Source organism: Gymnoscopelus microlampas, assembly GCF_963454915.1.
Source record: "Gymnoscopelus microlampas genome assembly, chromosome: 6".
NCBI lineage: Eukaryota > Metazoa > Chordata > Actinopteri > Myctophiformes > Myctophidae > Gymnoscopelus > Gymnoscopelus microlampas.
The window spans coordinates 29,550,788-29,569,235 of record NC_139943.1 but is presented as its reverse complement, the minus strand read 5'-3'; the positions used below and the strand labels follow the sequence as shown (position 1 = coordinate 29,569,235).

General features: G+C 43.2%; 1 protein-coding gene across 1 annotated transcript in view; it reads left to right on the top strand.

The window, feature by feature from the left end:
* The first annotated feature begins 9,901 nt into the window (after positions 1-9,901).
* The window catches only part of LOC311047142 (SITS-binding protein), a 36,396-nt gene continuing 27,849 nt past the window's right edge, over positions 9,902-18,448 (top strand). Inside the window, exons 1-2 of the mRNA XM_084059763.1 lie at positions 9,902-11,033; positions 15,386-15,557. Coding sequence (XP_083915889.1) covers positions 10,560-11,033; positions 15,386-15,557 — 646 coding nt within the window. The 5' untranslated portion in view covers positions 9,902-10,559. The remainder of the gene's footprint in view (positions 11,034-15,385; positions 15,558-18,448) is intronic.

Below are 18,448 nucleotides of genomic sequence, written 5' to 3'. Positions count from 1 at the left end.
GGAGAAATCCCCTCCTACTGCGCACGCGCACTACTGCTAGTGTTATCAATGAGGGTTAGCTTATGCCATGGGTTATGACCTTGAGAGAGAGAGAGAGAGAGAGAGAGAGAGAGAGAGAGAGAGAGAGAGAGAGAGAGAGAGAAGAGAGACTAATGAGAGAGGGGGAGAGAGAGAGAGAGAGAGAGATGGGGGGAGATCATAGAGTTAAAACATATTTTGATATTTAATTATGTTATATACTATATTTAATAAATACCCTTTTTTTGCTGTTTTGAAAAAAGAATTGATACAGAATCAAATGTTTTATGGTCATGATTCACGAGAATCCTGGATGGCTTGGTTCCAGACTTAAAATAAATAATTTAAATATTTTCTGAAATCTCTATCGGAAAAATTAATAGAAAAAAGAAGGGGGGGAAAAGAACACATTTACTTTCTCACTCAGACCCAATCAAGTGTCTCATTCAAGTCTAGACTCCAAGGACAACAAGAATGGTGGATAAGGTGGATTTCCTCTTTAACCATGCCCTATTTTATACTTTGCAGTATGATGGTGATCTTCAACTCGTCATGACTCATGAATGAGTGATGCGTCGTGCACTTGTAGATTTGCTATTTTTGAAACTTTTTAAATTGTATTTTAATGTATTACTATTACATTTTGTTACATTTTATGAACGTTTCTGAATTGTTTTCCTTAAATCAAGGTTTCCCAAACTTTTCAGGCCGCGACCCCCCAAGATTATCATATTTGAACTGGGGTCCCCCCACCCTGACAACAAGAACTTGGAATTGTAGGTATTACGACTCGGTTCCACATATAAATATTGTGAAAATAGACAAGCTCACAACGACTCACACTGCAAGGCGTTGTGAGCTTGTAGATCGGCTATTTTCACAATGTTTGCCTCTTTCTTGCATAATATTTGACAATTTGGCCAATTTGGTTTTAAAAAGGTCTTAAAAGTCATTAAATTGTCACTTTAGAAATGTGCAGATACCCTGTACACACTTATACTGTATGTTTTGTTTACTGTTCAGTGAGAAAACAATGTTGCACATTAAGCTAATCATGGCGACCCTCCTAAAATAATTTGGGGACCCCCCCGGCCCCCAGTTTGGGAACCACTGCTTTAAATGACATGCCCAAAATAGGTCCAAGAGGTTAAAAGTGGTTAAGTGCTGTGCTGCTCTTGGTGTGAGCATTATTCTGGGCACATAACATCATACAATCAGCAGAGGGAGATATTGTCCCACCGCTGTGGTCTCCTCTGTCCTTCAGGCCCCAGGCTGTGTGCCCCATGCAGCACCTGACCTCACACCCACTACGACATGCCTGCCATGGGGGTAGAGGCATGATTGAAGGCCCCCGGAGAGGAACATGAGGCCCTGGCTCAGCTGGTTCCGGGCTGGCATGGGCAGGATAGCTTTACAGCCCACACTGACAGCTCGCAGTATGCCAGCGAGGGAAGTTTCCACCCGTTAAGATGCCATACTGTCTGTGTGTGTGTGTGTGTGTGTGTGTGTGTGTGTGTGTGTGTGTGTGTGTGTGTGCGCGCGCGCGTGCGCGTGCACGTGCACGTGCGTGCGTGCGTGCATGTGTCTGTGTTCTCATTTGGTTCTCACATAGTGATACGTATACACACGTATGTGTGTGTGTGACACACACACACACACACACACACACACACACACACACACACACACACATACGTGTGTATACGTATCACTATGTGAGAACCAAATGTCCTCACAAGTACAGTCAAGTTTGAGAAATAAATATTGTGAGGACCATGTTCTTGGTCCTCACAAGATTTTTTTTTTGTTTCATGGTTAAAATAGATTTTTGAGTTAGCCTTACAATTAGGAAAAGATTCAGGTTGCGGTTAGGGTTAAGATGAGTCATTTAGAGAGGTTAGGTTTAATGGTTGGGGTTAGAGTTTTCCCTGTAGTTGTGTCACACACTGAAAAGTAAGTGACACGTTGTACGCTTGTTGATCAGATATTTTCCAGATATTTTCCAGATATTTTCCAGATATTTTCCAGATATTTTCCAGATATTTGTAAAATATTTGTAAAATATTTGTAAAATGTGTTTTAGATATTTTCAGTGCCGCCCTAAAATGTCCTCATAATAGTAATATGTGAGTGCGTGTGTGCGTGTGTGTGCGCGTGCTTGTAAAAGGGTGCGTGAGGCTACCAGTTGAGCAACTGAAGCAATTATTGTTGTACAGTCTTTGCTTCGTTTACTGGCTGACAGATATAATTCATTTAATTCTGACGCAACACCTGTACATCAGAGCATCTATTCAGGTTTATCTCCCGTTTAAAAGTGCCATGCGCTATTTTTACCTTCAGGAAATCCTTCTATACCACTATACTACCAGTTGATATAGTTGTTTACTTGTTTGTGAAACACTTCATGTGACACCTGATATGAGAGTGCATGAGTGAAATCCTCGGTGTTAATTTAACTCTGACAGCGTACCAATGTAACAGGTCCGTTTTCTTACATTTGTACAAATGGATACATTAACAGTGAGGATTTTACATTTAGATTCACTGGGGAGGGGCAATTTTGAGGAAGGTTACTTTGTCAGATCAGTAACAGATTACTACCAATTTGAAATACTCTAGTGTGTCATTTAAACTCAGTAACCTATTGCTTTTGAATTAGCCTACTTTGGCTTCAGCTCTCCATATGAAGTTAAACAGGTGACATATTACGACGAAGAATATGTTTTCGACCACTTTAAAACATGAAAAACCAAATAGTAAAGAATAGTTGATCAGCTATTTTCGCCGTACGACAGTACTGTAGATGCAGGCTTGTGATTCTTACTTAATTACTACCATCCAGGCACACTTGAGCAAGGCACTCATATATCAATAATAATGTAGTACTTATTAATCCCGTGGGGGAGCACCCAGCTGGTGGTTGATCAGGTGCTCAAATTGAGTACTTGGGCAGGAGCAGTTACGGGTAAAGTACCTTGCTCATGGACACCTCGACAGATAGCCAGGGGCCAGGATTTGAACCTGGCACATTCTGTTTCCCAGGCAGCCTCTCAAGAGACTGGACAAAACTTGTCGCCTGTGCGTAACTGATTTGTACTATACTGATGCACTTTTAATGTGTTTAGGACTTCCATTCGGACTTCTAAGCAACGTACTGACATGCACTATACTGAATACACTACATGTGATTTAGGGCCTATTTTAATTACAAGATACTGATTTTAACCCTGCTGCTTTCTCAGGCTTTTTGTGCTCATCAGCCTCATCTTGTTTTCCTTTCTTCACTGCTAAATGTTTTCTTTTGCTCCCTGAGCTGCAAACGTGAAAGCCTGCATAAGCAAGAGTTTCACCTCCCTGTTACCTGTAATTGTGTTGTGACAATGATTGATTGATTGATTCAGTTATGTCCGCCCTGGATGAGCAGCAAGTGTGAATGTGCCTAAAAAGCCAAATACAAATAAATAAAAACATTGTTGCTGTAATCTGATTAGTGTGGTATGTGTTAACTGCTGAAGAATATTGCAATATTATATGTCTTACGTAATGTAATCTGTAACAACCCAAAGAGGGAGGTATTAAGATCACAAGACTTGATTGATGAGGGTGTACAGTCAGTACCTAGGGTTGTAGCCAGAAGTGTCAAGTGTGTGTGTGTGTGTGTGTGTGTGTGTGTGTGTGTGTGTGTGTGTGTGTGTGTGTGTGTGTGTGTGTGTGTGTGTGTGTGTGTGTGTGTGTGTGTGTGTGTGTGTGTGTGTGTATGACCCTCTCTCTCTGCCATCTTGGCCTTGGACCTGCAGCTACTGTGTCTGCAGTAGTACCTTGGTCAGGGTGTTAATGTTTAGTGAGGCGGGCCCAGCCGGGGCAGCCCATACCAGACCAGGCAATGTAAATTAAAATTCCCAAGCTCTTTAGCGCAGTAGTTCTCAAACTTTTTTGTTGCAAGGACCCCAATCTGAAAAGGTTCTGTGCCAGGGACCCCCAGAAGAGAGGATTTGTGTTAAACAATTATCAAGCTAGCTGTGAGCATGTAGATCTGCTATTTTTACATACCCAACATATAAATGGATAAAGTGGTTAAGATGATTGTGATGCTATGTTAACTACTTCTGCTGGGGACCCCTGGAACCCCCCCCCCCCCCCCCCCCCAAGGACCCCTGGGGGTCCCTGGACCCCACTGAGAACCATTTGTTTGCGCATAGAGGTTTAGTGTAGACCCGGAACCGGAAGCAAGTTTAGTCATGGGCCCCGCCCTACTCACCTCTGCTTGGCTTCCTACTAGAAAGGGGGGCAGGGCCAGGTTGAAACAACATCCAAAACCCCAACAGAGCAGTGACTTTGATAGCTCACTGCATTACAATGGTATGCCCACGTGTTGTACATCTTGGGTTTTAATCCTCTTTTAATTATTTATTCCCAAGCATGTCCCAACGTGTAATTTCTTGTGAGGTTAGGTTTAGGATTAAGCTTATATGTTTAGGCATAGCTGCTAAAATGCACCAAAGAAATTGCACACAAGGAAGAACTGTCAATCACAGCGACTAATGGCCAATCACAGCGCGTCTTCGCTAAGCTGCCTTGGGAATGGTTTTGCTGGCGGCCAGACCCAGGCCAGGCCAGGGTCTAGGGGGGAGAGGTGGGGGACAGCAACATGAACCGGCTCAACCTTCAGCCGAAGGTCTGGTCTCACACTGTTGTCCAACTCTGCCATTTATAGATGTGACACGAGCCTGTTTGTTAGCTCAAAACAGTTGGGCTCTTTGATGGAAAACGAATCGTATTATCTAATTTCATTGGCTGTGACACTGTGGGACTGTCATGCGGATGTGAATGCAATTAGTGGAGTTATATTCCCTTTCACATGATCTTGGCCCAAAAAATTGAGTCATGCTTATTACTTTCAAGATGTTGCGGTTTTGATTTGTTTTATATGTTCTCTGTAATCTCTGTAAGTTGTCCCATAAATCTATTACGTATTTGTACACTATGTGATAAACAAAACAATCAGTGTGCACGCATCATTGACATCATTGTCGTTGTTTGTATGTGAGTGTGTTGTGTGTTTGGTGGTGTGTGTGCATCCATGCGCGTGTGCGCTTGCTAGAGTGTGCGTATATACAGTAAACCCTTCAGTGTTCATTTATCCATTTGTAACTCAGAGAATGTACAAATGTAACCAAAAGGACCCAGGGTTTCACAGTGTATGCATTTGAGTGGAATGAGGGGTCGGGTCTGGGGTAGTGGAAAGTGCCTGGTTGTGTGACAGTATAAGGGGGGAAAGTGAGGGAGAGAAAGAGAGAGAGAGTGAGTGAGTTAGCTAATGGGAGGGATGTGGATAGACGGAAACTGCTCATTCTACAGCAGGATTGTCCCGCCAAGTGCGGGCGCTGGGGCCGCATGGAAACTTTCTCCTCTCCTCTCCTCTCCTCTCCTCTCCTCTCCTTTAGTCTCGTCTCGTCTAATCTCCTCTCCTTTCGTCTCGTCTCGTCTTTTCTCGACTCGTCTAGTCTTGACTCGTCTCCTCCAATCTCCTCTCCTCTCCTCCTCTTGTCCCCGTCAGCCGGGGAGACATAGTGTCGGTATTGAATGTCATAGTGAAGAGAAGAGGGAAATGGTAAATTGAACATCCAGATGCGAAGATGGAAACGTTTGTCAGATTCAATGAATTGTTTTGCTTGTAAAGAGACCAGTGTTGAAGTTTTGTTTTGTTAGATTTTTGCTTTTGCTTTTTCCATCCGAAGCCATTTCATCCATCTGAAGCCATTTCACCTTTCTATGAAGGATCATTTATCCATGTGTGTTTAGAACATCTGGAGTTTAACCCTGTTATGGGTTCAATCTCAGTAGCGTTTTTACAGATAGACAGACAGACAGACATTTGCCTATTCTGACATGAAAAAGAGAATGCGAGCACTCGTCAGTAGAATTGTTCACAGTTCATGTTTATCGGGTGCACGATTCTGCCAGAAAAAATATCTTTGAAAAGATCACCAGCACTCACTTGGTCCTTTCAGGATCTATGATTTATTGAAAAGCCTCAGCACAGACGTACGTTTCGGCCTACGGCCTTCCTCAAGCATAGATGTATGTCCTCGGAGCAAGTTACAAGCCTACCTACAGAGACAGGTGGTAGAGAACATGACCAGTGACCCAATGACCGGGTGGGACATCAAGACTCAGATTGATGGTTCCAGGTCAAACTCAGGGCGGTTGATCATGCCAACGGCAGCTTGGAAACTGGTGTTGTCTAGGAACGGATACAGGACCAGTACAGTAGGGTGTGTGGGGATGTTATGTGTGCTTATGTATCACAACCCGGGATCAGGGAAGAAATGTGTTGGGAGAGCCAGTTATGTTTTTGGATAGCAGCTGTTTATAAAAGCATGTTTGTCCTTCTGTTGACAGTGTGTCTAACAGACGTTTCACAGGCAGAGATAATTGTATATGTACTGTAGCCTTAGTTGTCTGATATCTAACGGGATATTGACCACATAATATATCGTTGCTGTTTTTCACGTTTTTTCGTAAATTAATGCCCAACTTGATCATACTACAGCGTCACACAAACACATCAAAAGTATCATTTTGTGCTCATGTACCCGGCTCAATCGAGGTTAAGCTGAATCAACACTTGTACTTTAATTGCAAACAGCTCCCAACCAAAAGTAAATGATTGTTTTCACTGCAAGTTTAAACGTTGCGACTTTCAATGTTTAAACATTATTCAAAGGACGCAGTCAATTGACCTGACACACAGAACACAAAATGTCTTGGCCCCTCATAGTCCCCACTCCTAATTAAAGTGCTGCCCCTTGCCACCACCCCACTGAATGTGCAGAAACCGACAAATAAGTGGTGATCCGGTTCAGGTCAGATTCCTCATGTTTTTTTCACGTTCTGTGTTCACACTCTCCAAGGGAGCGGGTGCATGCCACGCACAAGTCCTCTGCCTATTTATAGCCTGAGGGACGGAACTTGGGGAGGATTGGGGGGGCAGCAATCTGGATGGCGTGTAAATTTAGACCCTCCCCCTGGATGTTCCGTTGATGTCATAGACCTGACCCCTGACCCAGGATCCGGGCTGCCACAGGGTCCATGTTGCACTTGAATTTCAGGTGTTTGCACACACACACGCACGCACACACAGCCACACACACACACACCGTGCGATCGCCACCGATCTCGAAAGGTGCTGTAGTTGGAGTTTGGGTGATTAGATGTAGTCCTCACACTGGTTCCCACAGCCTTATCCAGTGTCTCTCTCCCTGCCAGAGTTATGTGGTGGATTGGGTGTTGGGGGGCATGGGGGCCTGGGGGTGGGGGTGCTGTCATGCACAAACTGGGGCAGGGGCAACTGATCTTCAAGGTATGTCAACTGACACCCGGGATATCTGGTGCACTGCTGCAAATTCAACCCTGCTGCAAGACCTTAAACTGCAAACATCACAGCATTGTTAACTTCTTCAAGCTCACGTTATTGTCACAATCTGGTGTGGTGAGGACCCAAAAGCAGGACAGCCAGGCAGGTAGTGTTCAAAAACCCATGGTGGGGTGTTTTAATAAACAATAAAGGTGAACAGAAATCACAAACTAACACTGAACATGATGTGACACCAAACAATGACTTGACATGAACTGACTGGGGAACAAGACTTATATACACACACACAGGAGGACTGATTACACATTAGAAACACCTGGGGAAGACAATAACATAGAACCATGAAAAGTAGAACAGGAACATAGAAATACAAGACCTAGACAAGACAGGCAAAGTCTGTGACTGTGACAGTTATGTTACATCTCTGGGATCTTTTAGGTCTAAAGTTGCCATTGTGTGATTTTGTTACCCCTGACTCCAATGGAGGCTTGTTGGGAGTCATGGAGGCAATAACACCAAAACAGACTGACTGGAAATTAGAGGTTTGAAATCTCGTAATCTAAAACCAGAAAGTCTGGTTTTAGTAGCCAAGCTTCAATGATTATTGAACATTTAACTACTTAAGCCATATATACTTAGTTATACTGGACAGTTCACAACTGTGGGTTATTTTTTGGGGGTTACTGTGGGAAAATCTTTTGACAATAATGGCATGCCCAAAATAAATCAGGTTGAGGGTGCATGGTCAATAATTATACATGCTGCAGCAGAGACACTTGCCTATAAATCTGCAGGATTAATTATAACACAGATCATGTCTATGGATTATTGATTGGCACCATGCAGAGGCAGTTTGTGTCAAGCAAGCAGAATGACACCACTTCAACTAAATTGTGACTTGGTGGTGACTGGTGCAGACACAAATGCCTGTTGACAGTCCAAATGCCACCTTCCACCAATCACACCGCCACCCTGCTACCCTTGAGACACTCGTAAACAACATTCCTGCCCTGAAACGTTTCTACTGCATAGACGTAGCGTGCAGCACCTTAACACTTACCCGCCATCAACAATGCAATTATTTAGGTCAGTTTGTCTGTCAGTGGAACATGTGTATAGCTACAGCTACAGTATATGGGACCTATATGCAATTAGAGTACAGACGGGGGAAAAAAAGCATACCTCGCGTAAGAGGGAAAAAATCTGTTGGTCATTAAACGTTTCCTATGTGTATAATAACCTCATTTACACTTCACGACTATATTTGTACTTGTTTGAAGGTGTTTGGTGAAATTAAAGGCTCAAATGCGCCGAACGCTCGCCCCAAAACATAGTAACCCGGGGCAAATCCGGTGGTATTCACCTGGTATCCCTAAACGTAACCTCAGTAACCTATGCCTAAACCTAACCTTATTCCTAAACGTAAAACCTCAGTAAAACTGCCTACCCCTAAACGTATTTCTTACCTTATCCTCAGTAAAACAAATACAAGAATACAAGAACCTCTGGTCCGTAAAAAAAAAATGGGGTCGAGCGTGTTTTGGGGCGAGTTTTCCGGTTACCAATGCGCCATATGGAAAGCGTTTACGCACAAACAGACACATTTTACGCACAGTCCCAGTTCGTTCACGTGAAAACAAATCGTCATCACTGACGATCAAATACTTACGCTTTGTGTCATTATTTCCATGTCTTTTCAAAGAGAGAGTAGGCTATAGTATATTGATAACATTTTGGAACTGGCGCAGCTTTGTATTGTGCCTAAAACACAATACGAGTTCCACTCACACACATGCTACTCATGTCACACACAGTAAAATCCTCGGGTTCAAATAAACGCTCCATTTGGTTCCATTCTGTACACTCTCAGAGAGTTAAAACAACACTCTAGGGGGTTTCAACCCTTTTCACATCAAGGTCCATTATTTATTCGGCATTTGAGCCATGGACCACCATTTGATAAGATTTAGACTCTCACTCAGACCCAAAACTTAGAATATTTTGTTATCTTTTGATACGATTTTGTCCACAATACCATGCTGTATTGATGTCACTGTGGTCCCATAGGAGAGATAACAGGCAAACGTTGATCGAAAAAAATAACGAAATAATTAAGTAATGCAGATGTTTAACAATAATTTTACTTTTGAGAGTGTAAACTGAAACCAAACGAACCCGTAAATGGTTTCATTTTACACTCTAAAGAGTTAAAGATCTATAGGGTCCATTTGGTTTCCAACTCTTCATCATTTAGCATGGGGACCACTTGGAACCCCCTCAAGGACCACTGGTGGTCCCCGGACCACTAGTTGAGAACCACCAGTGGTCCGGGGGACCACCAGTGGTCCTAGAGTCTAGGATGTTACAGTGCAGAGAATGCACCAATGCAGTCTGGATCATGCAACAGCAGGGCGCACGGACGGGAGCGAGGCATGGGTCACTCCCTCCCCGGTTGTCTGTGGCCCTCTGCGGGCTGCGGGACTCTAGTCTCTGCCAAACCCACCGGCTCCTCATCACGAGTCCCTCGTCTCTCTACCTTTCTGAAGAAACACAGTCTAGTGTAACGTTACGTCAGAGCCGGACAAAAAGTGCAGGGCAAGCAAAGTCAGCGTCTTAGGAGCTATTCTAGGGCATATGCTGCCAAACCCGGCTTTGGGGGCTGCTGATCAGTGCTCTGCAGCGGCCAATGCAATTACAAACCAACACTTTTTAAAGCAGCAACAACATGTGGTAAGTCAAATTAGTCAAATATTCATTGATACTTTTCTGTCCATTGGGGATTATACTTTTTTTTTTTACAGCTTTCTGCACATGACAGGTCTCTGTTACTTCCAACATTTTTCACTTTTTAAAGCAACAGCATGTGGTAAGTGAAATATTCATTGATCACTTTTCTGTCCGTTGGGGATTAATACATTTTTTGGACAGTTTTCTGCACATGACAGGTCTCTGTTACTTCCAAAATTGCGCAAAACAGCGGTTGGACGGTTCAGTACAAGGATAAAAGTAAGGCTATTTGACTCTATAGCCTCACTTTGCAAAACACAATGACATGATGAGACACCACCATAGGTTTTTAACCCAAAGCGATTTCTTCAACGTTTTTTGTTTGATTTGATCCTTGCTCACCCACCACTTTTCAAAAACAAAACAAAAAAACAACATGCCTCACGCACGAAATAGGAACCCTAGCCCCATCCCAGAGGTAACGTGGGACACGGGACTGAAGGAGATGAACGAAACATGGAAGGGAGCTATAGCCTGCCTCGGGGTCGCCGTCTTCTTCGTCATGACCATCGGGATCATTTACTGGCAAGTGGTGGACCAGCCCAACAAGAACTGGATCCTCAAGGGGACGTTCAGCGGACTGATCTGGGAGAGAAGGAGCCAGTCCCTGGTCATCCAGACCCTGGCGGAGGACAGGACCTACGTGGAGATCGACGTCGGGAACGTGGGGATCGACGCCGACACCGAGGTGCCGTTCGTCCGGAACCTGTGCTGGCTGAACAAGACCGAGTTCTGCTACACGTGGGACTCGGTGGCGGAGGTGAAGATCTCGCTGGACGCGGACGAAGAGACGGAGACGGAGTGCTACAGCATGAGCTGGACGCCGGTGCACTGTCATGTGGAGCTCAAGGTAAAGGGGGGTCCCGGGGGGTCCTTCTCCTCCGCGTGCACTGCATGGCTAGGGTGCACCGTTGTGCCATAAATCAGTGACTTCTCAAAGTGGGGTCTTGAGGTTGAGGGGGTTCCAGGGGTCCTCAATAAAATGTGTCGCATCAAAACCAATGTAAGCACTTTCACCCTACATCGACTAAAATAGCAAATAGCAGATGTTTATAGCTCGTAGATTTGATATAAGAAAATAAATATTACGAAAATATAATATATTTTAATGACACAAATCTTGTATGGGTACCTGGCACAAAAAAATGTCAGACAAATATTAATTTGGCCATTTTGGGGGTCCTTAATTGGCATGAAAAAGTTTGAGAACCACTGCAAATATTTCCACTGGATGCAACATAAATTGTTTTAACCAACGTTAGACTTTTTATGTCACTTTTTTACTTTGATCAATATTATATTATATAATAGGCAGAACAATTTTGCACAAGATTTGTATTTAGTTGGTAATTTGGGGTTATTGTAGACTAATCAAATTATATGCATTTGGCAAGTTGTAAAATGCGCATTTTTGCAATTATGTAATAAAAAGAGAGAAAAGAATAGGCTACTTATTGCATGTCACGTTACGTGACAGTTACCAAATGTAGTTTAGCTGGTTTCGCCACTTATTCTTGTCAGCCATTGGCTCAAGTGGACAGATTAGTAGGCCTATGTCTTTGTTCCTAGACTAATAATTCTCCACCTGAAAACATGGCTGGTCACATTAGTTTTTTCTTCTTACACGCACAAACTGTACTTTTCCCCGGCTTAATAAGTATCAAAGTGCCACTTAATCTATGATGTTCTGAAAAGTTAATCTGTCCCCATTGGAACATTCCTGGGAATAACACCCCGTCATGTGGCGTGACTGGACACAGAAAAGCCCAAATCCTGACGACTGCCTGGCACCTGCTCCTGTAGCTATACAGTAGCCTATAGATGAAATAAAGAACTTATAAATGTGCAACCATTCCTCAGTCCCGGGGGGGGGGGGGGGGGGGGGGGTACAGTCTATGGTTGCACTCGAAAATGTGTAATTTTATCCCTCCTCCCCTGTTTGTGCACTGCTTTCTAAGAAAGTCTAACTGCATATAGGCCACTGTATTTTGGCATTACAATGTCATTAGTTATGAAAAAACGAAAACAACAACAACTCAAATAGGCCTATATCAAATCCAATTTATCAAAATGTCAGTATGCAGTTGGCTAGCTATATCTGATTACATTTGGAGAGCTTTTAATTTTTTCCCCCTGATTAATACTCAAGTGTAATTCGATGATTGGGTTGTTGCACTTTTCCCAAAAAGACCTACAGGTGGTGTGTGTGTGTGTGTGTGTGTGTGTGTGTGTGTGTGTGTGTGTGTGTGTGTGCGTGTGCGCGTGCGCGTGTGCAGGTGGTGTGAGTGTGTGTGTGTGTGTGTGTGTGTGTGTGTGTGTGTGTGTGTGTGTGTGTGTGTGTGCATGCAAAACATGCTTTCCTCTTCCCTCTTCATGCAACAAATCTCATTCTCTACTCATTGACACTCTTCCTCCCAGTCTCCCCCATTCCTGCACCCTCTACTCTTCATCGTCCAAAACTCTTCCTCATTCCATCTTTCTCTTCATCTCTCTATCAATTATGTCAGTGATTCTCAAACATTGTCAGGCCAAATTGATCTGTATTAGGCTGTGGACCCACATCTGAAAATATTTTGTGCCAGGCCCCCCAGGTAGGGATAGGATTAGGTAGGCTATGTTAAAACAAATCTAAATTATTCCAACCTTTTTTTTAGCCGCATGCTGAAAGCATAGCGGCTCTATATTCAGTCTGACTCTAACCCGACACATGTCCGACATGTTTGCAACACTTTTTTTGCGTGATTGGCTGTCGTTTAAGCCAATGGGCGCCCTCGTCCTCCCAAGCTATGGGACTAGACACGCCTCTCTCAGTGGATTCGTCTGAGCGCTAGCCGAATTTGGCTAATAGTTAGCTTGTATGCTTGTATGATGTTACTAACTGTTTTTAGCCAAACGCGGTAATGTCCACTCAGAGATGCTCGTAGGCCTGCGTCCTGCGTCGCTGACGCACCATATTGCGAAAGGACGCATTCATGACACCGTCGTTGCGTCCATGGGACGCACTAGGTAATAGCTCCGATAATATATAATATTTGTCAGCCAGCTGTGATCTGCATGGACTCTCTCGGTTAGACACCGTTGGTGGAGAAGTATAACTCGGTTAGACACCGTTGTACTGGAGAAGTATAACTCGGTTAAACGGCGTTGTGTGGCAGCAGCAGCAGCAGCAGCACAGCCCCTCGCTGTTAGTCTACGCTACTCACAGAGAGAGAGAGAGTCGCATGAGGAGCTGGTTGAGACCTGCTCTTAAACGTGTTAAAACGTCTTGGATAGACCACTGTCTGGAATAATAACTGATCATCATACATACAGGTCTACTACTACTAATCTTTGTTGGTGTTGTGCTAAGGCTGAACGATTAATCGTTTTCAAACCGAAATCGCGATTTGAAACCACGTGATTAGCTAATCGCAAAGGCCGCGATTTTTTAATTTTTAATTTTATCATAATAAATAATTTTAATATTAATATTAATCCCAGAGCACCCGCGGGACTTGTCTCCTCCTCTCCAGAGTGGCTGCCTCTCTCTACAGGGAGGGCAGCGCCCCCCCCCCCCCCCCCCTTCTCTCTCTCTCTCTCTGTCCCTCTATAGAGTTAGGTCCCTCGGTCGGCTGCGAGTATTTAAAGTTTGTCGAACGGCCGTGTCGCGCGTAGCGGTAAAACATTATTTTCGGTGCGACACAAGTAGTGTAGTAGTAGTGTTGCTCCTATCTATGTTTGTTTCTGTAAGTGTAACTTATATTTTTCCCATCATTATTAAACAATTTCTGTTGGATGCTGTGATCTGATGTAAACAATACGATGCACAGGACTTCCTGGTCAGTGTTGCCAGGTTTTGTGAGAGAAATAAGCAACCCTGTCTATGAAAACAAGCCCAAAACAAAAGAAGCGACTATGAACTGTATCTTTGTCACTTATGTACAGTGGTGGAAAAAGTACTCAAATGTTGTACTTAATAAAAGTATCAATACTGCAATGTAGAAGTACTCTGTTACAAGTAAAAATACCAAATTCAAAATTGACTTGAATAAAAGTAGGCCTACAAAAGTATTGGAATCAAAATGTAAAGTACCAAAAGTACTTGTGTTTGAAAATAGCAGATCTACAAGCTCACAACGCGTCGCATCGCGGCGAGTTGTGAGCTTGTAGATCGGCTATTTTCAAATTACCTATGTATAAAATAGGGCTAAAGTGGTTAATGTAGGTTTTATAATATTATAATTTATATCTGCAAAGTAACTAGTCACTAAAGTTCTCAAATAATTGTAGTGGAGTAAAAGTACAATATTTGCCTCTGAGATGTAGTGGAGTAGGAGTTAAAGTATTGGAAATTAGAAATACTCAAGTGAAGTACAAATACCTCAAAATTGTACTTAAGTACAGTACTTAAGTAAATGTACTTGGTTACTTTCCACCACTGCGTTATGTATTCTGAGTTTTTCACTTCCAAGGAGTAGTAGTAATACAATGTACAGTAGGAGAGGACTTTGGCTTGTGAGACAAAAACGTGTTACATTTTAGTTGAATGATAATCTACATAAGCTAAATACTGGATATCAGTAAATATGCTTCTGGAGCCATAAGTGAAAGACCTACTTATTTCACTGCTGTGAATTGTTTACACAAAATGGTAATGTTGTGTTGTTGACAAGATTGGAGCCAAAAAAGCCTGCCGCATGCGGCTTTATTATGACTTGTCATTCTTGTTGTATTCAAGATTCACAATGTGGTGTATTGCCATTCGCCTTTGAGCTTGTATTCAGCTATTTTTGAATAGCCGAAGATAGAATAGGGTTAATTTGGTTAAACAGACTAATGCTATGCTATATTAACTCATTTTGCTGGGGACCCCCTGGAAACTCCTCAAGGACCCTTGGTCCCTGGTGTGTGTGTGTGTGTGTGTGTGTGTGTGTGTGTGTGTGTGTGTGTGTGTGTGTGTGTGTGTGTGTTTGTGTGTGTGTGTGTGTGTGTGTGTGTGTGTGTGTGTGTGTGTGTGTGTGTGTGTGTGTGTGTGTGTGTGTATGTGCGCGCGCGTGCGTGCGTGCGTGTGTGCTTGTGTGTTGCACTCAGGTTTCTACTACATGACAGTATTACTGTTAATATTCAGTTTGTTTAAGAGGCTATTGTTTTTAAGTATTTTGTGTGTGTGTGTGTGTGTGTGTGTGTGTGTGTGTGTGTGTGTGTGTGTGTGTGTGTCATCAGGATTGTTTCTCCATGGCCAACGTGTCATGGTACGGTGGTGCCAGCGTCCTTGGACAAAGCTGGCCAATCAACGATCAGAACGCCACCATGCAGCCCTTCATTGTCAGTGACCTGAGAACACACCCCTCCGGCTTTGGCTCCGCCCTCGAACACTACTTCCTCGGCTCATCAGGTAAAGACGGGGTCGACACAGATGATTTTGGAAATACAAAGTATTTAACTAAGTTTTTTTTTTTTACATTTTGACATCATGACTTTGTCTTATATTTATGACAACCGCCTGCACATATCATTGACGCAAAAGGTTGGAATGATTGATTGAATATTTTATTGATGGTTTCAAAGGTACAGACAGTACGTAAAAAAAAAAAGCCTAATGGATAATCATAAAAAAAGCCAACTACTTGTTTAATTGTGGTCCATAAACATCTAGACAAACAACAGTACAACAACAACAAAAAATACATACAAATATGCATTTCTCAATGTGGCAGATGTAATGATTAGACATGGAAGACAGTTTTTGGAACATAAAAATGTAAAAAAAAAAAAGAAAAAAGTCCTCAGTGGTGCAAGGTTAGCAGCACGGTGGTTAGGGAAATGTGATCTGCGTGGAGTGAATCTCAGGGCACGAGGGAAGCCCTATGGATGGTGTTGTGTTACGCATACCGCCATGTATGCATGTCATGTGGCGGTTGATGTTTGAGAGGAGAACATTGGTCCACCTTCTACCAGAAACCACTGTCTGGCAAAACGGCACCACTGGATGGGAGAGCTGTCCCCGCAAATAGAGTGTAACAGAATACAGTCTGCCGTCTCCTGAGCTTATTAATTGAGAGATTAGACTACAAAGGGAAAACAGGGCCACCTTTAGCATCTTAAATTAACTCTTAGGGATACCGGGGGTAATTGCCTTTTGTTTCTATTAAAAGGGCAGGTTGTTGGAGCTCGGACGAGAGCCCCGCTGACTCTAATATCTCCCCCAGGTTATTTTGAGCGTGTTGGATTTTATCCCGGGCACGGAAGGGGGTGGGCTTGGGGTGGGGATGCCACAAGTAAATAGCCACCAGCGGATGTAAATGGTTAACATGACTGATGAAGCATGTGCTGAGTGTGTGTGTGTGTGTGTGTGTGTGTGTGTGTGTGTGTGTGTGTGTGTGTGTGTGTGTGTGTGTGTGTGTGTGTGTGTGTGTTTGTGGTAGTGGGTATTGTATTAACCCTGGGGGACTTTGGGCTACCAAGCCAGCAACGTGCGTCATTTGATTTGTTTTTCAGTTTCTTTCCAATGTATTAATTACCAATTCCCCCCTACAGTCCCCGTTACTGCCAACACCTAACACCTTGGGGAGGGTGTGTAGACAAACTCACGTATCCTCCAATACAGCCGCTTCTTTTCATTTGACAGTGAGGGGCAGTGGTACACAGTAACTGAGTACATTTACTTGAGTACTGAACTTAACTTAACATACTAATTTGACTGAGTAACTTTCACAATTTTTGGAGTGTCTACTCAAGTACTGGGGTTGAGTACTTTGTCCACCACTGGAGAGGGGTTTCACCAGGAGGGTGTAACGCAAGCGGAGGAACACACTATTCCTCCCAGTTCCGCTCCCTGCTGAACAGGCACGACCTGTGGGATTCAAGCGTTACCCACTGATTGTGCAGCTGAGCTCAAGATAAAGTGTTTTATTCACATTAAAATCTGTCATTATCGCTCATTGCGCATACACAGTCGTCAGTGCACACTTGCGCATCAGGAGGCAGCACACATTTGCTTCAACGTGTACCATTATGAGTGTGCATGTGTTGGTCTGTCAATGTGTTAAGCAGTCTGCGCTGGTATTTGTGTATCCTGCTGTGTGTCCGTGTGAGTGTACGTGCGAGCGTGTGTGTCTGTGCAGAGCTGAGGAGCAAAAAGGTTAAAGTGCTAAGCTCTGTCCCAGACAGCTGTACAAGTGGAGATCAGAGAGGGCTGCATGACATCAGAAAGGCCATAATTATCATGTGGTACAAACAACAGGCTTTTATGATTTCACTGACCATTGTTAGCTGTGTCCTCTGTGCACATATTATGCATGTGCACCCGCACAAGAACATGCACACACACATACACTGGTATCTTATGTAACACATCATCGGCAGGCTTAACGAAGGGAGTCCCATGACTTAAATCCCCTTTCCACCTTGTGAGAGGACAGCAATAATGATCAGGACCCTGTAACGTGTCGTTTCTATGTTTAGCTTTACAGAGAAAAAAAAAAAGAAAAGAAAAAAGAAAGTTACAAATTAGAACAATGTTTGAATGTTGCCAGGTAACCACTCACAGACTCACTGAGACCCAAATATATTAAAAAGTAACGAATTCCAAACAATGGTAACAATGTTTATTGCGCCTCAAAGGGAGCTCAAAGGTGCATTGCCTGAATTATCTAATTTTAAACTTGTTGTCTTGTTTTAAACTTGGCTTTTGCATTAGTATAACCTAAACAGGTTTGTGTTTAGGTTATACTAACTACGGTTATACTTTTGAGAAATTAACAGTCCACATTTTGCTGTGTAGTTACTCTGAACGAGTACAAAGCTAACCAAATGGACCTGCACTCTCAGAGTTAAATTGAAACTGAGGATGTTACTCTGTAGCTGACCGATATGTCACAGCAGCTCCTTCCTGTTTTTCAAATCCTGTCAGATCAGTTTTGGCTGCTTTGTTCATAGTGGGCTACAGGAGTCTTCAATAGGACGTCCACGACCCCTACGGATTCCTCAGAGTTACTAAAGGTGGCCACCAAGCTTGTGTGATGGGGACTTTTTCCTCCAAAGAAAAACTTAAATGTCTGAAAATAAACATTAACATTAATCCAACATATCGTTGCTGTCGGGTAGAAACCTCTTATCTCCTTATTTGAACCTTTTGTGTTTTTTTCATAAATGAACACCCTCCTTGATCATACTACAGCGTCACACAAAAGCATCGTTTTGAGCTTGTAGATATTCACAATGATTTTGATCAGACAAGGTGGAATGGTAAAAAGATAACTGCATGGCATGTCTGATTCCTTAAAT